This window comes from Chinchilla lanigera, unplaced genomic scaffold, assembly GCF_000276665.1.
Source record: "Chinchilla lanigera isolate Chin_1 unplaced genomic scaffold, ChiLan1.0 scaffold00039, whole genome shotgun sequence".
Lineage (NCBI taxonomy): Eukaryota > Metazoa > Chordata > Mammalia > Rodentia > Chinchillidae > Chinchilla > Chinchilla lanigera.
In genome coordinates this window covers 7047934-7074484 of record NW_004955440.1, presented here as the reverse complement: position 1 = coordinate 7074484, position 26551 = coordinate 7047934, and the positions used below count along the sequence as shown (strand labels likewise).

Below are 26551 nucleotides of genomic sequence, written 5' to 3'. Positions count from 1 at the left end.
AATAAAATAAAATAAAATTTTATATATATTTAACAAAGAAAGAAAGGTAGAACTCCCACCCAGCTGTGTCAATTCTGTGTGTCCTTCTTCCTAAGTACAATGCTGGTTCACCTAACTTACCAACTGTTGGCTCATATTTCAGACTTTTCTTTCTTGCTAGTCTCACCTGTCCATTGTGTGACCTAGTCCCAGTCCTACTGTATGGTTGTAGTTCCTTTGGTGGCCTGGTCCAGTGGTGTAGAGAAGGACCAAGCACCTGGGTTCCTCTGGTGGAGATGGGTGCTGGGTCCCCTTTTTTTGTCTTTTTGAGACAGCATTTCACTATGCAATTCATGCTAGTCTGGAACTTACTTTTAGCCCAGGACTCAGGCCTTGAACTCATAGCATTCTTCCTACCTCAGCATTCTGAGTGGTGGATTATAGACCATGCTGGGCCATACTCCTTATTTTTAGAATATTGCATAACTTTGTTTCTAACAACAAGTATTTATTTCTTTTTAATGTTTCATGTTTGAAAAAGTCAATAAAATTACATCAGTCAACTTTCAATCTATTGTGTCATCCCAAATTTACTTTGTACTGTTTCACAAGAGGATTAGAGTCATTATTAACCAGCCACACTAACTTGAGAGTAAAAAGTAAATTTAAAATGCTTTATGATGTAATTTCATAAAAAAAATCATTTATCCTTTTAACACTAGAATAGTAGCAAAAACAGTCTTCAGTCTAAAAATATAGAGACACTGTCTCACATTTGCTCCATGGGAAATCAAAATTAGTGAACATAGTTATATTGTTACTACTGTATCAAATACAGTAATTATATGTTTCATTTTATTCAATAATATTCACAAACTTTCATTAAACTCACATGACATCTAAAATATGTATGGAATACAAATCTGACAAGAAAATCTGAATTACTTTTGCTTTTAAAACGTTCAATTTGTTCTGCAAAGTTGAAAAATAAAGAGAAGGAAGAAAAGAAAGAAGGAAAAAGGGAGGGAGGGAGAGAAGAAGAAAAAAAGATGGAAGAATGAAAAGATGTGGGGTACTGAAAGAAAACCACAAAAACTTTATAAGTAAAAATAAGAAATAGAAAAATTGAGGAAAAGGAAAATCAAAGGTTAGAACATAAGAGGCTATATCTGAGGGAGTATGTGACAAAGACTGAAGGGATTAATCTTCGTTATTAGAAATGTAAAACTTGAAATGAGGTGAATTGATCAAAGACCCTTTGTTAAGTGGGGAGTTTAGATTTCTGCTGGGGCCTGCCTGATTACAAAATTCATTCATGATGGAAGGGTCACATACTGGAACTTTAATTTTAAGCAATTATTCCATTTAATTGATGGAATTAATGTATATTTATTTGTAGATTTGTTTGTTTTACATATAAAACTAGTTTCCATATCAATGTATCCAACAACCACCTTAATAGTTGATATTTTTCTAATAAAAAGATTACAGTTTCTTAGTTCTCTGCATTCTGAGACAAGAACTAAATGATACACAATTTCTCTGATTAAGTGAGCAAAATTTATTCATGTCGATATTGCTAGAATCTAATCATGCACATATAAATAGAAGAATTGACAAATGCATTAATGAAATTAAGAATAAAAATTTGCCGTTTCTGTTATGTAGAATATTTTACCTAATGCACTAACATCACTTGCAGAGAAAAGTCACTAGCTCAGAGCATTTACCTGGGAGTGGTATCACACATAGTTTAGAGAACAGAGCATGGAACTTTCCACCCGCATGTACGTACATTCATTTGTGTTCAACAGTGCCTCCTCTGTGCATCCATGCATTATGTGTCAAGTATATTTATTGGTTATGTATATGTACATTGTGCCACATCCTGAAAAATGCATGAATATATATATATATAATAATAGATCTCTACCTTTAAGAAATCATAATCAAACATTATTATAGGAATATTCATATTTACATATTTATGAATGTGGGCCAGCGATATAGCTCAGCGGCACAAGTGCCTTCCTGGCAAGTGCAGGTCCTGAGTTCGATTCCCAGTACCAAAAAAAAACCAAACCAAAAACATAGATATTTATGAATGCATATAGAAATACATACAAGAATAGAAGATAATGTATCTCTGATTGCAAGCCGCTCAACTATATACACAAACTTGCAATTGACCTCAAAGTTGCAGTTATCTGTATAATTTAAAAAAACACTTCAAAGTACTTTAGATTTACTGAAGACACTTACTGCATCAATTTTAAGATCATCATCCACATAAACCTTCTCACCTTGAGTCTAAGAAAAGTAATCAAGGATTAGAAAAGAAATGAATGTTAAAGGGAATATTTTGTTATAAGTTTTCACGTCTTTCTGCCCCTGAAATGTTCCTATAGATGATAAATAAATCTGGTGTTTTGTAATGATTTAGCATTTATATGAGATGAACAAATTTAATTCATACTAGAGCTGGTCTAGCAAATGTTGCTTATTTTATTTCAGACTATTTCATTTACATTTTTGACTACTTCTTTTATTTTTAAACAATTAAAACTACATAAAACATCTTCCGAAGGTGTAAGTCCTGCATTTTGAGAGTCGCTGAACTGTAGTAAACGGGGAGTCGAAACTGATGGAATTGTTCTGTTCTGCAAAGCTTTTATGTTCCCTTTGGGAGGATATGGGGGTAATCAAGAAATGTTATAACTAGAGTAGGGGCTATGCCTAAGTACTGCACAGGAAATATTCATTTCTATAATGGATTTATTTCCCAGTGGTACTAGATATCAACTTAAGAAGTGGCTAACCACAGCATATCAGTGCATGGACTTTGTTATGGAAAGTGAACTGGATATTTTCAGACTATTGAAGCTGTGTATTTTATGTCAGAAGACACATATTTAAACCATTGTAATAACATCTCCTGATAGCCCACCATTGCCACAACTTTGTACTTATTTGACATTTATGGTAACACATTGCACAATGTAACATAATTTGAGCAGTGTAATAGCAGCCATCCCATATGCCAGACATCACCATCATTATTTTTGATCACCTTGCTCCTTAGAAGTTCTAAGAGTTATGAAATGTCTTTGTTGAGTTTTCACAGAAAAAAAGTCTATATTGTCTACTATTAATTTGTACTACACAAGACATATACAGATCTCAAGGTAGTTCGTCTGCATGGCAGGAAGGATAAAGATTTCCCCTCCTTAGATATGTTTTAAACCAACTTTGGAATTGGACATTTATCTTGGGAACTTTCTGCCAGTACTGCAGCACACATTCAGTTTTTCTTGCCACCTTTCACTCTACAATTATAACCACTCTTTCCAATTCAGTAGCCTCTTTTTTGTCTTCAGCTGTGGCCACAATATTACTTAATTCTAACTTTAGCATTATTCCTTTTTCTTTTTGTTTGATGCATGTAAAATATTCATTTGAGTAGATGTAGTCTACTTATTCTAAGAACACCTTTCTGATCTTCTTTGATAAAAAAAATTCTGGATATTATGTACATGGTAAAAAGTTTTCATCACTAAAAATTTCATTTCCTATATATGCATTGTCATCATTAATACTTTATTAACCATTTCTGTATAAACACACTGCATAGAATTTTACATTTCTTAACAAACTTGCTTTATGCATCACATTTGAGAAACCATAGTTTATCCTTTCTTTTATATCTCTCCATACTTTTTATACTAAATCACTCTATGCAATCCACTTTATTGATTTTTATTTCTTTGAAGGCCAATTCTTTAACTGAAACATCTCATTAGCTTTTACCTTGCCTAAAATAAAGTTTATTGAAAAAGCCATAACTGTTGTTACTTTATCAAATCAAAATTTATTTGCTTTTCAGAAAGCAAATACTCCATCTGACCAACATTTATTCATACTAAAATAGATTAATTTTTGGCTTAATCTTTACAGTGATAATTCACACTTAAAGAAGCTATTTCATAGTAGATGTTATGATTCATTATTATAATATGGAATCAAGTATACACATGGCATCAACCAGAAATTTAAGTTACTGACTTGAGATTTTTTTCAGAAAATCATACCATGTATTTCATAGCCATATAAAAATTGACAGTCATATTTGGTTGACAGTACCAGGACAACAGAAATTATAGTACCAACCATTTTGTGGGGAAAAAAAACACAAACAACCAAATAAATCAAGAAAATATAAATTGTGGCAATTCAAAATTGTGTGGGGTCATCATCAAGGTTATATTATTATTTTTGTATTTTAGATGAGCTTATAAATAATGGGTCTGAAGATATATTGGATTTAGCTCTCTGCAGTATCATAGACCCACCACAAAAAAAAATTTTGTTATAAGAAATGTATAATGCCACTTAATGATATGTCCTTCAATCTCATCAATAGGGGCAGATTATTGGGCATTACTTTTTGCAAGTCTGATCCGATATGGTAATTTCTCTACTTTTTCTGCTCAGAAAAATGTGCTTCAGGCCAAGGATATCTCTCAACAGCACAAGTGCCTCCCTGGCAAGCACAAGGTCCTGAGTTCGATTCCAAGTACCAAAAATAATAAAGTGTTCATTTGATTTGACTTCCTTATTTAAAGTATTTTTGGACCTCCCTATTTAAAGCCTATTAATGGCCTGAGCATGAAAAATAAATAAAAAGTTATGTCTCCCTACTGCTGCACTGAATTAAAAAGGTAATGCAATTATCATTAAAATATGATAAAATAATATTACATTTTATTTACCACTTACTAGTGTATTTATGCGGGAAAATTACTTGAAAGTGTTCTTCATTTCATACACTGGATAAATTTCTATCCATGAGTATTGAAAGTTCAGCAAACATTAATTGAACTTCATGCAAAATTACAGGTGAAAATGAAACAGGTTAAAAAAATATATGCAATAGTTTTATCTAAAGATGTTATAACAGATGAAAACATTTAAAAAAATAAAACATTAGTTCAAATTCCTAAATATTTCTCCCCAAATACAAGGAAAATTTTTACATTTTGCCATGCTGGTGTACCCAAAGGAGAGGGCATAAAATGTTCTGCAAACTACATAGAGGATAAAACTTCTGAGTCAAGAGTATCATGTAAATATAGTCATTCCTCAACATCAAAAGAGTAAAATTTGCAGAATTCATAAAAGATATTTTTCAAGTGACATTTTCTCTATTTTATCTTTACTGTATAAACATACTTTAGTGGAAATGATGACACATGATGTGCAATTCTTTTTTAATTTATAGTTTCAAAAATAAGATCTGGTAGCACTCAATCATTCATGACCATTTGCTCAAGTTTTCCAACTTGTTTCACCCCTTTGCGACAATGATTTTTCCGGTGTGGAGAAAGAAAAGGGTATATTAAAAGATTTTTCTTTCCAAGTGCTTCTGTCATTATAGTTAGAAGGGCAGCCTCACACACATATATAAAAGGAGAACTTCAATTTCAAATTGCACTGACTTCACTGCGGTCGGGAGAGTCCCATGACCTTTAAATTTGATGAGAAGAGAAAGAAGGTATTAAGATCATTATTTTATCTGAAAGTCCACCCAAAGTGAGGGACTCTGAATCATATTTCTGCAAAAAATGACAGAAACAGTTTTTATAAATTGATCATCATTATTGTGAAAAACAGTACGTAAAGATTTTAACACATATTCAACCTTGTTCATCTAATTTGAATTCTCTTTGTAAAAATCACAGTATTACTTCAAAACTATCATTATTTTGGACAGCTTAATTATAGGTCTTACATTTGTGCTATTAAATGTAATAAATTCCATGTTAAATATTATATTTCAATCTCATATTTACCAAATTTATTTTGATACTCTAAAAGTGTTTATTGTGCTTTCTCATAATACATGCACTTTTGCCTTTACACTGGATATTCACTTTGGTGCAGAAAATTATAATAGAGACAAAGGAATCATAGCTATAAAATAATTATGTAAAGTGTAAGGGACATGGTAAATTAACTAACCACATTTTTCTTATGGTGATATTTGGATAAGAATTAATTTTTAAAATAGCTAAAATACCTCACTCAGTTTTCCATACCTATACACAAGTTTTGCTTAGGTTATTTATTCTTTTGTACAATCATGCTGGGTATGTTTTATTATTCTCATACAAAGAATAAAAATCTGTAGAATAGTATCTGATATAAGAATGACATCTTTTGGAGTATGATATATAACTCATGTATTTCTTAAAATATGATTTATGAATTACTTCCATCAGATTTACCTTGCTAAGATTCAAATTCTTGTTCACAATCCCAGCATACTTTATGAATTTACTCTTACCTGATAACCCTGAGTTGTAACACATTTCAGTCAAGGATAATTATTCTCATTTACAATGTAAAGAAATATCATAAAACACTTGAGTATTTTATATATTCAATTACTATGGAGGTAGAATAACAAAAAATTTAAAAAATGTAGCAGTAAATTTTTTCCCCTTAAACTCAATGTCTTAGAAAAGAAGGGGAAAAGTTAAAGAACGTTAAACCAATAACCTCTAATCAGTCAGCTACTGGCTGTACTCAGCTGCTGGAAACATTGCCTTCAGATAATGATAAACAGAAAGAAGAATGCGTGATTTGACTAGACCCATAATAATTTATGTCTCTATCTGTAATCCAACAGTATTTAGCTATAATTTGTGAAAGTTTTAAAAAAGTCAGTATGGCAGAGTGATAAGATAAAGTAGATTTTCATTGTTCTAAACTTAGGGGCAGAGGGAAACAATTGCAGCATAATTTTAAAATGAATGCTGCAAAGATGTTTGTGATGCTGAGGAGAAAGAAAAATTGCTTGTGAATACCATGTGGAGAGAACTTGAGGAGAGTTGATGTTGGGTAAACACAGGGAGCAGTGGGTTGCAGTAGTACAGGTTTAAAGATGACTAGAGGATTGACTGAGAAATATGCTTGAGGAAACCTGGAGAGTGAAAGAACAGAGACAGAGAGAGAGAGAGAGAGAGAGAGAGAGAGAGAGAGAGAGAGAGAGAGAGAGATTATAGTCAGCACTTATGCAAATAACTCAGTGAGGAATTGGACAGGGAATTTTGATGATTTGCACACATTCCATTCGTTAAATGTTCCGCTATTAATGGCTTTGATCATTGTAGTCTACTTAGAGTATGAAGATTTATGAATTTTTATGAAAATGATAAAAATACTTGGTCTTAAATCAACCATTGGAAGAAAAACTTGTGGAGCAGCAAATGCCTTAAATTGTAATTTTCTAAGGTAGGCAATGAGAATAATGATTTCTATTTGATTTAATACCTCTAAAGAGATTATTTTTTAAGGTTGGAACAAATGCAAGACAGTGGAACATATTTTATCTTTGGTCATAAAATATTATTTTATAAGTAGAAGAAGGAAGTATTGTGAAGTGATTATTATTTGATTAAGATGTATAACTATTAAAATTATTTATCCAGTTCAGTCACTGATAGTTATTTTTAGTATGTAATAATCAAAATATCCCCTGAAGTTTAGGAGCTAAATGTGCTTCCATAATTTAAGAGAAGAGGATGATGACCATTGGCAGGTGACTTCTTTCATGTGTTTTAAGAACTGGATTATAAGACATGGATAAATTAGTAAATTATACCTCCCTGTTAAACAATACTATTTATCCTACTTAAATAATTCCCCAATTTAGAAGAAGAATCACCCTATACTTTACCTTCTCTTCTGTGGATAGCTCTAAAGTTATATTTTTCATAATGTCCTAAAGTATTTAAAATACATGATACTTGTGGTAGAATGTAATCTGATCAGTTAACATTAAATGTTCCAATTCCACTTCCTGACAATGAAGCATTTCAATGTAATGATGAGCTCCAGAGGTTCATATCTCTTATAGCACTATAAAATACATCTCCGGTCACTGCTTTGATCTAAGATGAATACCAATCTGCTGTTTTAAATGAGGTAATGAAAGAGCACATTTGGTACTGTAATAAATAATGTAATTCTGCACATTTAGCTTTGTATGCATCAGCTCTACAAATAAATCATTGAGAAATCATTATTAGTTTTTCACTAGAGCGTTTAAGACATTCTTAGTGGGCAATTATGAAGTCTTGACAGATGTAAAGCTACACACAACAAAAGAATTTTGTATCCTCAGAATCACCTTGAGAACGTGTTTGCAAAATATTCCTAAGCATTTTATTTTGAATTATGCTGTGGATTATGTCAAATATTGGAATATCTGAAGAATTGTAACATTGTTTCTATATCATTCATCTGAAAAAACACGAAGTAGGATTAAAAAGTATTTTTTAAAATAATTTTTTTCATGATTCATTTTATCCTTACTTGGTGAAAATGTGCTCTTCTCTCCATTATCCCACTTCTTATTCATAGGCTTTGACTTAAAATTTATTTATGTTTTGATGATTTACTTATACAACCGTTTCTCATAAATATAATGTATGGAAGATTACATAACATATAAGCCTTTTATGAATAATTGGTCAAGAATTTGGCTAATGCATGGGTAATGACCTGAAACACAATATAAATAACAGTATTAATTTTCATTTAAATCATGTTCCATATTCATAGTTTTATAATTTATCATTATTAATCAAATAACTATACTCAAGTAGTAACATAATTGTCAATTATGCTGTAGTTATTATATGCTTTTTGGAAACAAAGTTCTGTGTTAATGACTTATATTTGTCAGTATGATGATTTTATGGTATTTGCTGCCTTCATAAAAATCACAAATAATGCACATTGTATCATCGAAGGCCAGTTCAGAAAATAGCTTCAACTCTCTGAATTGGCTGTGACAGAATTGACAGAAACCTTGAAATTGCAGTTATTTAGTTTGGTCCACTGTGCCCAGAGAGATCCACTTGGAATAGTTCTGGATGCTGTTCCTTTATTGTTTACAAGTATTCTTGATATGGTGATATTTGACAGTCATTTTAAATAAGAACTGAGGCCAATTAAATTGCTTCTCTGTGGATTTTCTTTGTCAGATTCACAGAAGCGTCTGTGTTAGCCAGTGACATTGTTTAAGTACAGCTATAACTGCTCCAAAATTTATTTTGGTTCCATCACTTAATGATATGGTTATAATTATTTTCAAAGGATAGAATTTAATCAGATCTTTATTTGTATTCTTTACTAGAGTTTTCATGATAATGTGCTGATGTCTATAAAAAAATGAACTTCTCTCAGTAAAGATTTGCGTACATTCTCTTGACTTCATGCTAATAGGCATGATTTGAAAAGGAAGGCACTGTATTTCTAAATCTCTGAGTAGGAAAATAAAAAGTGTGCTTCTCAAGCCCTGACACAAATGAATATTTGCTGGTTAGTAGTTAATTACTCTTTGGACTTTGAATCATCAGAAAAACAAAACATGGAAACTTAATCCATAAGGATTTGCTTAATATGCAAGCTCAATTTTTCTAAGTGGTTGCTTATAAACCTCATTAATTCTTAAATTAATTTCCAATTCTTAACCATGATTTCAATATTGGTATTAAATGTGTCATTTTAAGTGGAACTCAGAAATAGCAATAGAGCTAAACTCTAAAATGTATTTAACAAGCAATGTCCAACTGAAGTTACCCTCAACATACTGACAATATACAGGAAGTTAGCAGGATTAGCTACTGAATATTCATGAATCTGTGATGACTGTCTCCTTTATAATTTTATTTAGAATTCCTGCATTAGACTCTTGGGCTTTGTTATCCACTAATTTGTGTTATTATTGTTTGAATCTTTCCAGATGCTCTACCAACTGGTCGGGCACACAGTGTGAGAGGCCAGCCCCAAAGAGCAGCAAGTCTGACAATATCAGCACAAGTAAGTTCCTCAGGATAATATCTTGTGTGGTCTACAGAGCAGAGAAGTAACTTTTTCAGTTTACATCATTACTGAGGCTTAATATTATCACGGAGGCTTAGTAAATCCTCAGGGAATCATGGAAAAGATCCTTTTTAATTGGAAATCTTTTGAAAGATGAGAGTTATTTTCTGATGTGGCAACAGGAGTAAGCAGTTATACGTTCTTTTAGAGAGAAAACATTCATCTCAACTGGGGTACTTTTCAAAGAACAACTACAAAGCCAACATTAGCTTTTATTAGGAAATGACCATCAACCGCAAAGAATCACAATGAATGTGAAAATTCTCCAGAAAGAAAAATACTCCCAGTTTTCATTAGATTACAACATCTTACTTTAAGACTATAGATTATTAAACTCCGTAACTTCCGCCACTTGAAACATAAATGATCCCTAGTTCCCAACTGCATCACGCCATATTTCTCAGAGCACCTGAACTCTATTCTTAGGTTTTTCCTGTAGCTCTACTTCATAAACTCTTCTTTTGCCTCTTAAAAAAAAAAGAAATGCATTTCAATGTTCTTGAAAAACAGATTTGATTGGCTAGTTTAAGAAAAGAAAATTAGATTATCCTATGATTATTAATAAGGATAAAACTTGACTTATTTTTTCTTTATCATTAAGATACTGATTTTGAAGTGCATTAAGATATTTATCAACTTTGTACAATGCCTGTGCTTTGTGCAGATGTAGTCTTAGGTTAATCTTCATAGTCGTTGTTTCTGTATTTTTTGACAACTTAAAATAATATTACAAACTTTTAAAAATAAAAGTCTCCAATAAAGTTTACTCATTCACACATTTTCATTTATTAGACCATGAGCAGAGATATTTTACAAATTTTGTAATATGTATCAGGTTAATATATACATTCTTTAGGAGAAAAAATAATATCCTTGACTAACAAATACTTTAGCAATTTTTTCTGTCTCTATGAGCTGTAGACACATCATAAAGACAAATGAGAAGCATACAAACTTCAGAGTTTTTGCAAAAGGAAAGACATTAACAAAATCTAAAGTATATGGTTTTTGTATCCTAGAAGCAAGCTCCAGTGTTTCATGATCTAGCAGTCTGAATTTTTCTTACATTTGCACAGTGTCATTAGTTCCAGGAAGGGAGAACTGAAGGAAACTATAGATACGTAATTGTAGAATCAGGGTGCTGAAATTTGGGGAATTAGTTCATTAAATATTTTGTGTGGCAAAGTATTGTTTGCCTAATTCCATGTGGAGAAAGGAGATGAAAAGCACAGGAAGCATTTTCTCTCCACTCTTCTCAAGATGTAAGCCTCAAAATCAATTCTCTAGTAATAATTTTGGTGGCATACTAACTTAACATGATTTAGAAAACTATTTAGAGAAAGTCACATCATGAAGAGTAATTTTGAAAAAAATTAAAACTGAATTTAAAGATACCAGTCTCAAGAATGCACTGAATTTATAAATTGGGCATGCGAAGTTTAGGGCTTTAGCCCTTCTCTTATGCTAATTTCTGTGGTACCCAATATGAATAATTTAGAAAGTCTTTTAAAAAGTCAAAAGCAATTTTAGATTTTGGTAAAGCTCTGAAAAGAGAGAGAAAACTGAGTAAAACATCTGTTAATTTTCTAATTTTACATAAGATTATGTTAATCTGTTAATTTTATTATGTTAGATTATGTTAAATCTGTTGAATATTATGTTAAATCTGTTAATTTTCTAATCTTATGTAAGATTTCTTTTTTATTTTAAAGAAAATAAAAAACAATATCAAAATGAGAACCACATAGACAAAAACAAAATAACTCAAAAACAATAAAAATGATATAGGGTTTCAAAAGAGAATGATAGGAATTAACAGTGGTTGTTACATTACCTATTGTTATCTTCAGTGAAGTTGCTCAGATTACCAGATGATAGACTGCAAGATTGATCAAACAATGAAAGAGAATTAAAAATAATATAAAAAATAGAAACAGTACAGAGCTCCAGTAAACAAGATGGTAGGAATTCATCGATGGTATTAATATTGCATATTGTTGTCTTCAAATTAGTTGTTCAGATTACCAGATATAAGCTGGAACAATAAGTTGTTCAAATTACCAAACTTGGTCAAAAAATTTAAGTATTAACTGTTCTTTGTTTTAACATAAACACACACACACACACACACACACACACACACCCCTAATAACAGAATTCACAAATTGTGTGCATACAGATAAATGAAGAAAATGCCTCTCTCCTAATTCTCCCAAAGTGAATGCTGATCAAGTTTCTTGAGTGTCAAGCGCTGTACTCATTCCCAGAGAGATCAGTGAAAAGACACAGTGCCTGCTCTCCTAATTCTTGGTGTCTCCTGGGGGGAAATATCAATAAAATAAGGGAGCAAAACAATCAGTGAAAGTACAAATGTAGAAATAATGTGTGATTGGACAGTTTCTTCAGAGGAAATGGTGCAAGGAGAAACTGGTAGAAGTGAGATGGAAGAAGAGCGCCGTTAGGTGCAGCCTTCTGACGTCACTGGAAGGATCACCTGTCTCAGCTAGGAAAATATTTTTTAAGACTTTTCAAATTAAATTTGAAAAAAAGCTGATGAGAAAGTATTGTAATATTAAATACATACTAAATATACTATATGGTATATCACATTTATATCTAGATCTAGATCTATCTATAATTTATCTATAGATATGTCTGTTTTCTTGGTCATCTTTCCAATTTCTGGGACAAAGTATATAATATCCGCCATTTAAAGAAGTAAAGGTTTAATTTTTTGTTACTACACATTTGCAGTATGTTATGATAGGAAGTAAGTACATGTACATAGCACACCTGAATATATTGTTATCCCTTTCCCCTGCCCTCCCAAGTCCCTCCATACCTTGGTCATCTTCTCTTTTGCAAAAGGTCTAGCTCTTTAACTACTGTTATCTGCCTTTTGTTTTGCACTTTATTTTATTTAAACCAACTATTTCATTTATTGATTCTTTGTATTTTTTTACTTTCAAGTTCATTAATATCTGCTCTGGTCTTTATAATTGCCTTCCTTGCACTAGCTTTGGATTTGGATTGCTTCTGCTTTTTTAGGACAACAGTATTTATTATTGTTTGGGGTCACTCTGTTTTTCTAATGTGGACATTCACAACTATCAACTTCTCTCTCAGGACTGCTTTTCTTGTGTCCCTTTGGTTCTCCTATGTGGTACTGGCGTTATCATCTGAGTCTACGAACTGTCCAATTTTTCCTTGATTTATTCTGCCAGCCATTGATTATCCACACATGCATTGTTTAGTTTCCATGTGTTGGCACAATTTTATGTCTTTTTTGCCGCTGATTTCTACTTTTAGTGCATGACAGTGGGCGTGGGAGAATTTCAGTTCTTTACATTTATATCTACATATTTAAGCATGCTTTCTGGACTGTTCTGTGGATATTTTGGAGAGAGATCCATGTGCTGCTGAGAATGTGTACTTGTTTTTATCAGGTGGGACACTCTGCAGTTATCTAGTGAGTCCCTTTTTTCAAAGGCATGGTTCAGCTGTGGTATTTCTTTGTTGATTTTTTGTCTAGGTGATCCATTTGTGATAGAAAGGTATCACAATCCACCAGTACCATTGTGCTGATATTTATCTGATCTTTTAATAGCAACAGTATTTATTCATGAAGTTTGATGCCATTATATTCAGTGCATATATATTTATAATTGTTAGCTCCTGTTGAATTATTTCCTTGCATGAAGTGACCTTCTTTGCTCTTCTTGTCACTTCTGGCTTGGAATCCATTTCATCTCAAAATAGGATAGCCAGTTGCACTTGTTTTCCAGTTCCTGTTGCAAGGCATAATATTTTCCAACCTTTAATTCTTGATGTATGAGTCTTTTTGGATTAAATGTATTTCTTATACACAGCATGCTGGGCCAGGGATGCAGCTCAGCGGTGCAGCACCTGCCTGGCAATCACAAGGTCTTAAGTTTGATTCCTGGTACCAAAAAAAAAAAAAAAAAAATCAGAATTTATATACAGTACACTGTTTATTTTTGATCCAATTTGCTAATCTATTTCTTTTGATTGGGGAGTTGAGGCCATTCAGTTTGAGTTATTTCTCAAAGATGTTTACTGATTCCTGTCAGTGCATTTTCCTCCTGTTGTTAACCAACTTCTGCCTCCCAATCCCCCTGTGCCTTCTGCTTAACTGCTCAATCTGCCTGGTCTGTTTATTCCGTTTGATGTCTGACATTGATTTCACTGTCTTGTTAGAAGATATCCTTGAGAACTTTTTTTTGAGTAATAGTTCTGTTGTTATGGACTTAAGATGCTCTTTGTCATGGAAATACCTTATTTCTTCACCAATTTTGAAAGGCAGTTTTGGAGGACATAGCAATCTGGGTTGGAAGTTGTTTGCTTTTTAGGGTTTGAGACACTTCACTTCAAGCTCTCCTTTTTTTTTAAGGTTTCTGTTGAGAAATCCCCTGTAATTACAATGAGTTTACCTTTATAAGTATTTTTTGCTTTTCTCTAATAACAGCTTTTAAGATTCGGTCCTTGTGTTGGATTTCTGAGTTTTGACTGTGGTATTGTGGGGATGTTATTTTCTGAGAGTAACTATTTGGAGTTCTGTATGCCTCCCTTACTGTGTGTTAATTTCTTTCCCCATGTTTGGAAATTCAAGAGGCCCTGCTATGCATACATCCCAGGCTGTGACAGCCATGCAAGCTGAGCCATGGTCCTGCCCATGTTGTCAGCTGGGAAAAGCAAATAACTTATTGAGTTCTGTATTGCACGTAGGCACTGAGGTGAGGAGTCCAAGCCGCCACTGATAGACTCGTCTGATGTTTTTCCCCTGGGCTTTTGACCGTCTTTGAGCTTACCCCAAGTCAGCACAGGCAGGCCTTCTTCTCAGAAAGCTGGGCTGAGCTTTCCAGACTGCTTCATTCTTTTCTTTCCACTGCCCTCCATTTTTCCAGCTTTGCTGTACTTTCTAGTTTTTTATCAGTTCTCTTGTAGATCTACTTCTTTCTTTTGTTTTCCTCTCTCTTCTCCAGGTTGTTATTTTTCAGGTTTCTTGATTCCAGATCTCAGAGAGACTGTCTTTTGCTACTGGTCTCTAGTCTTCAATTATAATCAGGAGATGGCTAATTTGGTTCACAGTTTCAGGGGTCTCTGCCTCTGGTGAGTGGGGATCAAGGCAGGAACATCAGGGCAGAAGGGCATGGTGGAGTATTGCTGCTCCTCTCCTGGTGGCTGGGAAGCAGAGCAGAGAAATAGCAGGGGGATGAGGAGACCTGAAACAAGTATAATATCCAAAGTCTTCCCTCTCTGACCCTATGCCAACACACCCAGAAATATGCTTTAATAATCTTCTGGATGACTATCAAATCAAGTCGACAAACCAAAACTACTGTCCCATCTGTAAACATAAATTTAAAGAATACAATATATACCAATATGTAGAAAAAAAAGTGGTCAGTGCTACTGATATAATGTATGCTTTTTTACTGTAAATTCAATCTGCATACAAAATATTCTTTCTTTGACCTCCCCGGTATTGAACTTTTGTAACACCCCTCCTATATCTCTCTCCCCCTCCCTCCCTTTCTCTCTTTCTCTCTCTCTCTGTCCCTCTCTCTTTGGGAGTTTTATTTCAGAAAGAGTCTTGCTATGTAATACAGGCTGGCCTCAAACTCACAGCAGTCGTCCTGCTTCAGCCTCCCAAGTGTGGGGATTATAGGCCTGTGCCACCACACCCATCTCCCTATTACTCTCTGTGAAGTGCTTTACTTGTTAGTCCTCCTGGTTAATTCACTCTCCACTTAACCGCGAGGCCTACTCCATCACTTAGCACTCTCTTATTACTAGGTGCATTCTCTTCCTTCCTTGAGCACAGTTATCAACTCTATGCCAATTACCCGTAAATTCTTACCATCTCCTTACTGATTTTTCTCCTGAGTTTGCAAATTGGCCACTTGGTAACAACTGTGTCTGTACCGCCTATATTCCACCAGTTCCTCAAGTTCAGGATATAAGCCTGGATTCCCATCATACCCCTCCACCCAGCCAAATAATTTCATGTGCCTTGTGTTTTCTTCCTTTCTGTGTGGATTGCTGAATAATCTGAGGTAAAGATAAGTAATTTGCCCAAAGTTATATTGCTGGTAAGATTCGAACGGAGGGAGGGTGGCTCCATAGCTTGGTGTGCTCTCCCTGCTCTGCCAGGCAGGGGTGCTTTCCAGTTTAGAAATATGATGACACATTTCTTCCTTCTGATGGAAAATGATGCCTACTGCGCGTCAGAAAGACTTCTTCTTACAAAAAGTGAAAGACTTGTTCTACCTTATATGAGAAGCTTGTTCAACTGCAACCTTACTAAATACAGTATACACTTTTAAAATTCAGATTGTAATAATTCATCAATAATGCACTGCTAAAATTCCCTGAAATAGGTCTAGGTTTTTATAAGTTACGATATGATATTGACTGTTAGATATGCTACATGGGGAAATACTTATTTTGATAAATATTTATTTTATAAATTAAAGAATACGTACAGTTGCCATTGTTTCCATCAACATAATCTTTTTACAAAATAAAAAAAAAATAGAACTGCTCCACTGCATTATTTATAGTGGATACTAAGTATTATTGCAGTTACTTTGATTGGTTACATAAACATATCAGAAGTCTAGGCTGTTAAAGGGAGTGCTGTAATATATGGGATTGCAACTGCCATCTGTGTTGGGAAAAAATAAAAGAGGGAAAAAAATCTTTTGTTTTGCAGCATGTATAATTAATAGTTTTCTGCCTCACAGGAACAGGCAGAAACTAGGTAGAGTAAGTAAATTCGAATTTTCTAATAATTTATAATTACACTGAAAGGAAAGAAATTTTTATTCTTTAAAACTAGTAATATATTGTTACATATTTTACATCGAACAATTTACACAAATTTTAGCAGAAAATAATGAATAATGAAAGGAGATATTTATAATGATGATCAATCAATGAAAATCATAGTTTATGAAGAAACCAAGCTGTTCTGTGGTATTTAAAATTTGGGAACAATTGTTAATTACTATCCAAAGTGCCTCATTCTCTGCTTACATTCATTACTAATAAATTAAGTGTTCATGTAGTTCAATTTCCTAAAACCAAAACTGTGATATCATCTGGAGCACATTTAGTCATGTAGTATTGGTAACATGCAAAAGTACAATAGCTTTTACATTTTAGAAACTGATTAAACAAGTGGAACCTTATTTCTTTTTGCAATACAAATTATGGTTATTTTATAAAACATTATTTTTTAAAGTTTCCAATGGGTAGATTGTCTTATTTATGAAATTTCTTTTATGAATTTTTGGTATAATAGTAAGTGATCTCCATTTCAGACTATTTTCCTCAGGTATTTCCCACCAAGAACTTAGAACATATCTATCTATGTATCTATCTATGTATCTATCTATGTATCTATGTATGTATGTATGTATCTATCTATCTATCTATGTATTTATCTATCATCTGTCTATCTTCTATCTATTTAGCTAAACTATCTCTCTCTCTATATATATATATATTTCTGTAATGAAGTCTCTAAGTGGCTTTTTATTGTTCTTAATATTGCAATTAACTTCTACCCCAGGACTTTTACTTGTGCATGTATTTTCAGAGAATGATTCATCTACTTAAGTTAATTCTCTTGCATCTTAATGTTAAGGCTGCACTTCTAATCTATTTAAGAACTCTTTGTTAAATTTTAATTAGTTATTGAGTTGCTTTGTTTCTAGCCTATTTTTAATAAGATGTGATTAAAATTCAACAGATGTTTAGAAAAAAACTGTGATTTCATGGGTACTAGATATTTGCCTACTAAAATGTCAGCAGTTGATGTATAAGGCACTTTATACTCCTGTTACCATGCAGTCCTTCCACTCAGCTTTCATATTGCTGTAAATGTCATATAACACTAAGCAGAGCCCCCCCGGGGGTGCAAAGGAGTTGTCAGCAAAGCAGTATCATTATCTACTCATTTCTCTAGCTAAAAAAAAGTAACCCTGATCTCCAATTATAAAGGAAGACAATGATTCTGAAATGTTTCTTAACCTCTCCATTTAAACTTATAAAAATGAAGCCCATTATGTAAAGACCCTTAGTAATGGAACCTAAGACTATTCACAAATACATGAAGAAAGGGAAAATGGATATTTGCAACAAATGCTAAACTCCGAAAATATGTTTTGCTGAAACTATTCTGGAACTGGAACTTGAGAAAGCGAATCCTCTTTGTCCATTTCAGTATGTTTTGAAATCAAATGAGCAGTCCTGTCCAGGATGCCTTCATGTCTCTGGTTTATTGGTGAACTCTGTAAAGAGTTTAATGAGTTTATGTAAAATAGTCTGGGTCTCATTCCAAACAATTGTGAAATTGATATTAGGCTTATGTCCGTCCAAACCCAACACTAGGTCCTTTCTGTTTAGGCACGCTGCCATTTAACTCACCACATGTACTCATGAGCAGAAAATACTTATAGCTAACATGACAAAACTAAGGGTGGAAATGTAGCCAGTGAAATTGTGTAAATGTTAAGTCACCATTGATTTATAAGTAGTTACCAGCATGAACGTGCGTCATTGCATGTAAACGTGTGGTAGGAATCCATAAACTCACATGGTGCAGTCAGAGCCTCTAATTCCCAGATATTTAATACAAAGTATTAATAAACAATATATAAGGATATCTTCTTCCTAGCAGGCTAAGTATTTGATAAGAGAGTAATTTTTAGTAACATAATTTTGAACTCAGAATCTGAAATTTGAGTCAAGCACTACTTTTATACAAATGTGAAATAATTTGCAGCACAAAAGTGTTGTACCTGCCTTGTCTTCATTTTCCTTGTTTGTTCATCTATCCATTTGTTTTCCAGGAAGCATTGCCATCATTGTGCCTCTTGTCCTCTTGGTGACTTTGGTAACAACCTTAGTAATTGGTTTAGTGCTGTGCAAGCGAAAAAGAAGGTAGGAAGCAATGTTTTAGATGGGGATTTAGGGAATAGATCACACAAAAGCTGCCGAAATGGAACAATTCTATTAAAAATTCATAAAATGAACAAGTTATTTCAGCTTCAAAACCCTGCATTTTCTAAATAACTTTACCCATTTTATTTCAGGTGATTATAATTATAGAACTATTCTCGCATATTATGTTGATGGAATGCTTCCATTTACTCTAACAAATTTACCAAATGCTCATATTATTTAATAGTTTGGTAACAATACATTCTAAGTAATGTTACATCAAAGACCAAAGATCTCCAAAGTACCCTATTATGTATTATTGTGTATAAATGGTGACATCAGGAGAATGATACTGGATTGATTCTGACAAGTATATCATAAATTATTTCATTAACAAATGGTGCATTAATTTATTTTTGATCTTATTGAAAGTATCATCATGTCAATTTATAGGAACATAAAATTATAAAGACAGGGTTGATTGTCTGCAGAGTATAACCTGGGAACAAATTTTGGAATCAGTTTTTGAATTGTGCAAAATGAGATTCTGGCCTTTTGAATTTGTGGTAATATAACAACATATTTCAAAGAGTGCTTATGGGGCTGGGGATTTAGCTCAGCGGCAAAGCACCTGCTTGGCAAGCGCAAGGTCATGAGTTCGGTTCCTGGTACCGGAGAAAAACCAAAAATAAAAAAAAAAAAAGAGTGCTTATGAATATTTTGTTAGAGATAGTTTTAGAGAAAAGGAAGAAAATAAAATTTATAAAAGGTAATTGGTAAATTTTCAGTAATATGGCATTAACTGTTCAAGAGAAACTTCCAATGTACTTTTAATAAGTCAAAATAATTGAAATATGAATTTTACAAAAATGCATTTTTGTTTTTGTTAATTTGACAAATGTCATTTATTCAATTTATTTCAAATTAATTTTATTCATAAATTTTCTATCAGTTGGTGGGGTACATAAATCAGTAAATTGATGCATATGATAATGTTAATTATCTTGAGTGGTGATAACATTTAAATCGCACTGATGTTTATACACATATATTCTAGGACAAAAACAATTAGAAGACAGCCTATTATCAACGGAGGAATAAATGTAGAAATTGGCAACCCATCTTATAACATGTATGAGGTAGATCATGATCACAGCGGTGGAACTCTTTTGGATCCTGGCTTTATGGTAGATCCTACAAAGGTAATAAGTCCGACATGATGGATAGCAAGGGCTAACAATCTTGACTGAAAAATTAGTCTGTGTTTCTGGATTTTATTATCTCTTTAAATAACTGAAGTGATACTAAAGAGGTCTAGGACTCATTGAATGATAATAGACTTCTCTAAAGAAAACATACAATATGAAATGTATTCACACTGAGCATACAAGTTCACATGACAAGTATTATAAAACACTGATTCAGTGGTTTATAAAACTATATAATTTATTTAAAATAGAACCTATTGAAATGTTTTAAAATGTTAGCATATTTAAACTGCATTATTATAACAATGTTGGTTGATTTATTTTTAAGTATAAGAGTACATTGTCAAAATGAGTATTTTTTTCCAATTGTGTTTCATCGATTTGAATAGAGTCTTGTGTATTAATTCTAGTTCTGAATCTGATTTAACTAAGTATGCAATTGATATGCATTTCTGTAAAAATCAATCTTATTCTTTCATGGGTAAAACTAGTATTCTTAGAAGATAATGCAATGATTTTTTCCTAGTTAAAACTGGTTTTGTATGTTATTACTTAACAAATTCCTGAATCTGAATTTTTTTGTGACACCAATTCTAGTTACTGTGGCTCTAGTATTTTCTACTTGAAATGCAAAGATGATTCTATTCATATTTTTTATTTGAAAACTCATCTATGAAGGAAAAATACCTAAAAAATAGACTTCTGAGATTCTATGAATTTTCTTTAGGAATAAAAATAGAGCAAAAAACCCCAACATTCATAAGTATACCATAGACTAAAGAAGGAGTATCTTAAGTGGACTTTAAACACTTCCTACATTTTTTCAAGGAGAGTTCACATTTTCCCTCATTATTTTTATTTCTATGATAAAATGAATTTAATTTTGGGTACTTAAAGAGAAAAGTTCTTTATTACCTCATTTTAAAACTTTTAAAACATTTACTCTAGGAAAATATAGCTAGATTTCAGTGTTGCTCAAATATATTTTATTGTATATAGTACATAGAACTCAAAAATATTTATTTACCAATTTGGTGACTAACAAAATTTCACAAAATATGACTTAGAAGACTAATTTCAGCAGGCTCTTACTGTTTCAAATATAAATAGGAATTGTTATATAAGAGTTAAATATGTACAGAAAACACTTCTAGTTTTAACAGGTATGGGTAGTAGTAAAAGCAGAGGTTTACATCAAAACCATCTCAATAATCAAGTGAAATTCACACAATATTCACCGTTTGGAGTAGTATGATGTATATGCATCATATGAACAAATATAAATGCCTTTACATGTAAGGAAACTCATGCAGAAGGGTCCATTGTATTATTTTCGAAGTGGATAAAAATTTTGATTCAGTGATATCATCAAATGGACTGAAGTATATGGTAAAATTACTAAAATAAATTGGGCTGTGAAAGCAATCACGGATTAATGACAGAAGTGTTAACTGCTTTTATCTCAAATTGTATCTCAATTTTACCTGGGATTATTTTAGAAGGTTGTAATTAATTTGTAAATAATTTATTCCAAATTCACATTTATAGATTTATAGATAATTACAGAGGGCTGTTTTTAGAATTTTATGAATGAGATTTTTGTGGGAAAAAAATAGAGGTAACATTGACTGATTTTCTGTTTAAAATCTTTTCCACTCAAAATTTTTTTGTTTTTTGATTTTTTTTTTTGTACCAGGAATCAAACTCAGGACCTTGCGCTTACCCAGAAGGCACTTGTGCCCCTGAGCTATATCCCTGGCCCTTAAAATCTTTTCCACAGCCCCTTCTCCTTGTGGAAAACTTTGTAGTCATCCGTTGTGAGAATTGCTGGTTAAGATTTTAAAACATATGCATATTCATTAATATTTGCATGTTCTCCAAGTGTTCATCTAATTTTTAATCATTAGTAAGTACTATATTATGAATATGAGTGTAACAGATTGGATAAGTCTGCCTTTAGACCCAATAAAGTCTAAAGTCAATGACCTTGCTTGGAGGCTTAGTTTAGCCAACAGTATTACAAATGAATCTTTTTTAGACTAGAGTCAGGTTTCAAAGCTCTATTAAATTTAAAATTTGGCTTTTCTCCTAACATGATAAAGTTATAATGATGCTTTAATTAGAAATGGTTAGATATCTGCCTGTCTAGATAGCGCCACTGTGAGAACTCAGACTTTTCAGTGTCGAACCTTAAATTAGGGAAGGCTGGTATACTTTTCACAAAGGTTTAAGTGTAGGTATTGCTCCATCTCCCCCTTGAGGGGGATGCAGTAAAATAGAAGTGAGTAGAGGTTGCCACATGCACGATGTCTCTGTCAGGAAGCTATATGTAATTGAAATGCCTAGTTATGCAGCAAAGATCCAACATTAATATTTCCTTCTTAAATTGTGAAAGTTAACGCAAGCGCATTGTTCACAGCCCAGGGCTAGAGAATGTTTCTATGTTATTTTTATGATTTGGCGTGATTTATATCTACGAAAAATGGTTCCATGGTATTAGATGAGAAACTAAATTTTTCTGTTTATCTACAGGCCAGGTACATAGGGGGCGGACCCAGTGCCTTCAAGCTTTCCCACGCGGCGCCGCCCATCTACCTAAACTCTGACTTGAAAGGACCGCTGACTGCCGGGGTGAGAGAAGCAAATCCTTATTCAGTCTCCCTTCCATTACAGAGCCCTCTCAGTTACGGTGTGAGCATTACACTTAGATGTCTGTCTTTAATTAATTTTTTAATTAAAGAGAGATTTCAAAACAACGCTAATGGGGACCTTATGTGTCCTATGTATACAAGATTACATATAAAACATCTTATTTTAGGGAAGATGTTAAGCAGAAATATTACTTCTGCTCCATTTCAAAATGTATACTTCCTTAATGAAGAATTTACTATTCTTAGAAGAGAATATCTAGTCAGAAATGTAAACTGAATACTTTAAAGTTAAATTTGCTTTTCTCTCTCTCTCTCTCTCTCTCCCATTCCCTCCCATACAACTTTAAAGTATTTGCTTTAAAATGTGTCATCATAATGAGAAATCAGAATGGTCTAATAAAGCCACTCTCATTTTTCGGTTAAGTAACTAATGCTTAGACACAGCTACTGTCTGTAATCATATACTTCAGTGTAGGCAGGAAAAGAAGGAAATGCGATCACCCACGTTCCTCGGAATTAGCATTTTTGATTTGTTCCTGTTTCCCTTCAACTGTTTTCATCGCCATCTCTCATGTGTGTCTCTTTTGCATGACTCAAACTGTCTTACTTCTGCAAAAAACAAGCAGGAAATAAAATGCAGGCAACACTCTCCCGGTTAAGCCGCAGTTTGTTAAGCAGTGAACACCGTATACGTTTTCCAACTGAAGTAGCGCACTGGTGCTTGCCGCAGCTATACTTCACAGTGCTTGGTCTGTGTATCTACCGTGTGCTTCACGGTTCTTGGGAACAGTCCACAGATGCTTCCCTTAATCAGCACATGTAAGCTCTGTGAAGCAACAATATTGTTTCTGTTTTGAAGTGCACTTCACTGATGGATGTATTCCTTCACTTTTATTCCCTTGTTTTTAACTTCACTTTGAAAAAAATTTAAGCACCAACCAATTAGATGAAATTTTGTATGCGAACCTTCCCTGCCACTGAGGCATTAACAGTAGAGGGTGTGAGGGGCCCTGTAGCCTAGAGACATGACAATTTGCTTAAATATTTCACTACACAGTGTCAGGGAACGGATCTTCACAAATATTCCTTCTGGTTCCTCATTTTATATCAGAGCTCCTGTTAGTTTCACAAGCTACCTGAAAAACACAGTTATATTTTTATCTAATAGCAGGTTAAACTAGACTAAAACCTATAAACATAAAATATGAGTTTTAGGGGCTGGGGATTTAGCTCTGTGGCAAAGCGCCTGCCTGGCAAGCGCAAGGTTGTGAGTTCGGTTCCCGGTACCGGAGAAAAACCAAAAAAAAAAAAAAAAAAAGAGTTTTATTTCAATATGTATTTAGTAGGTTGAATGCATATAAATATTGTCACCATAAAAATGTTGTCATCTTACAAATAAGTCAACAGCTAATGAAATTACACTTATTGATTTTTTTTTTCTTTTCTTCAGCCAACAAATTACTCCAACCCAGTGTATGCAAAGTTATATATGGACGGGCAAAACTGTCGAAATTCCTTAGGAAGTGTTGATGAACGCAAAGAACTGCTTCCAAAGAAGATAGAAATTGGTATAAGAGAGACAGTGGCATAATCAGTGATATCTTTTATATGCTGTATAAATGTATAAAAATATAAGGATTACTTTTGTATGTTCCAACAGTATTATACTTGTTTTGGCATCAGCGTTACCTGTTTGTTTATCTTTTTCCTGGTTAATTGTTTTCTGAGTATTTTGATTTTATTTTTTGCTGATGACTATTGATTGACCATTTGTATGGTATTTTTATGAAAAAGAACTGCACTACAGTACAATTTCCAATTTGCTGCTGATATGATAACCTTTGAATTTGTTAAAATTAAAAACAACATATTCCTTTGTAGTGTGAATATGAGCAATCTATTTTGTATGAACTTTTTTGGTTCTACTTAATCAACAAAATAATCTCTGCACTTTTTAATTATATGGTCTAAACGCTGCGATATGATGTAATTCTGTTTTTCTGTTTGAATCGATGGCTAACGACTGAAAGGACAACTCTCTTCTTTGTTACCTCGGACACTGATGCAGACTTTCCTGGAAACATGTAACCCTCACAAATCCACCATCCCCTGCTTTGAAATTAGCCTTAGGTTGCCAAGCGATAGATAAGAATTTTGAGGAAAAAAGTTAAAAATATATAAAATTAGAAATTTGCATGAACACAGATGACTACATTTTCCAAAACTTACTGGACTCTGTGATATACTAAATGTACACATCCTGTAAGAAATAGTTATATTTTGGTGGTAGAACATAGCAAAAACATAACCAGAAGTGAACAGAGAACTCTTGCTATGGCATAAGAACTTTTGTTTCCGCGAGTGTCGAGGTAGACAGCTAGCCTACAGTACACCAGTGTTCTCATGTCTTAGGTAATTCTTGCCGAAACCATGCATCTTGTGGAAGACTAACCCAACCCTTTACCACACTGAACATTAAGGGATAACATATAAGCACACAAATTGAGGACAGAATTTTAATTATGTGAATGCATTCTCTGTGCTCAGTCCAAAAGAAGAGGCAAAACATCCATTTTGGTACAGAGTGATTGGTGGTTATTTTCAAACACAAAATGACTAATTCATCATTTGCCCTACTCGAAATACATTCTTCAGTAATCTTCCAAGTTGTAGAAGAACAAATATCTGCCCATAATCAAAGGTGGAGAGTATAAATGCTGTACCACTTGCTCTGGTACTCGGGTTTCCTTTTGGTTATACAAAACAACTGGATCCCATTTGGTTTTTTGTTTGTTTGTTTTGATTTTCAAATTTTGATTGAAAGTATGGTTTATTTAAATTGTATAAAAAGGAGAGCAATTTTTATACAAATATCTTTAAAGGCACAAAAGATTTATTCACAAGTTGTAGAGGGCTTTTTGTTCCTCTGATAGACATGACTGACTTTTAACTGTCATAATGTATTAACCTAACAGATGAAATATGTTTGTGGTTGCTCTTTATCCCTTTGTACAAGCATTAAAAAAACTGCTGTTTTATAAGAAGACTTTTTGTTGTACTATGTGCATGCATACTACCTATTTCTAAACTTTGCCATATGGAGGCCTTTATAAACTATTGATTTATGTAATACTAGTGCAATTTTGCTTGAAAAATGTTATGCATATCATAAACTTTTTCAGGTTCTTGTTTAAGTACATTTTTTAAATTGAACAGTATTTTTCATTTTGGTTATAATAGTCATTTTGCCTATGTTTCTACAATGAAGTGTTAAATACTTTATAAAAAATTGTTGACTGACTTATTTAAATGAAATTCTACATATTTAAGTGCTTGTGTTGGTTAATTTTTAAAAATAAGAAAATTCTTTCCTTTATGTGCTTTAAATCATCCTAGAAAACTATTTTAGTGAACATGGTGTTTTCAATCCTTAGATCATTTTCTGCAAGGAAAGATGGATTCCATTGCCATATTTTTTCAAAGCAGTGTAGAGAAAGCTTTATCTCTCTTCTTGAATTAGAAGCATTTACTTTTGGCTTGCTTCTTTATCACTGGACTTGCCATACCCTGAAAATGCAATAGCAGCAGATAACTTATATGAACAGTAAGATGCCTTTCCCTTTCTTAAGAATTGTACACTATGGAAAACTGAGAGTTTTTACATGCTGCTTACACATTATTTACTAAGTACAATGATCATCTCTGTGTGTACTTGGAGGATGCATCTAGAGAATGCAAAAATAAGTCTGATCTATTTGCTCCATCATGCACTTATATTTTCTGAAAAGATCT

General features: G+C 33.0%; 1 protein-coding gene across 1 annotated transcript in view; it reads left to right on the top strand.

Annotated features, from left to right (window-relative positions):
• The window catches only part of Lrp1b (low density lipoprotein receptor-related protein 1B), a 1427040-nt gene extending 1401082 nt beyond the window's left edge, over nucleotides 1-25958 (top strand). Inside the window, exons 87-91 of the mRNA XM_013517439.1 lie at nucleotides 9791-9867; nucleotides 18810-18900; nucleotides 19958-20102; nucleotides 22641-22739; nucleotides 24210-25958. Coding sequence (XP_013372893.1) covers nucleotides 9791-9867; nucleotides 18810-18900; nucleotides 19958-20102; nucleotides 22641-22739; nucleotides 24210-24350 — 553 coding nt within the window. The 3' untranslated portion in view covers nucleotides 24351-25958. The remainder of the gene's footprint in view (nucleotides 1-9790; nucleotides 9868-18809; nucleotides 18901-19957; nucleotides 20103-22640; nucleotides 22740-24209) is intronic.
• The last annotated feature ends 593 nt before the right edge of the window (nucleotides 25959-26551 follow it).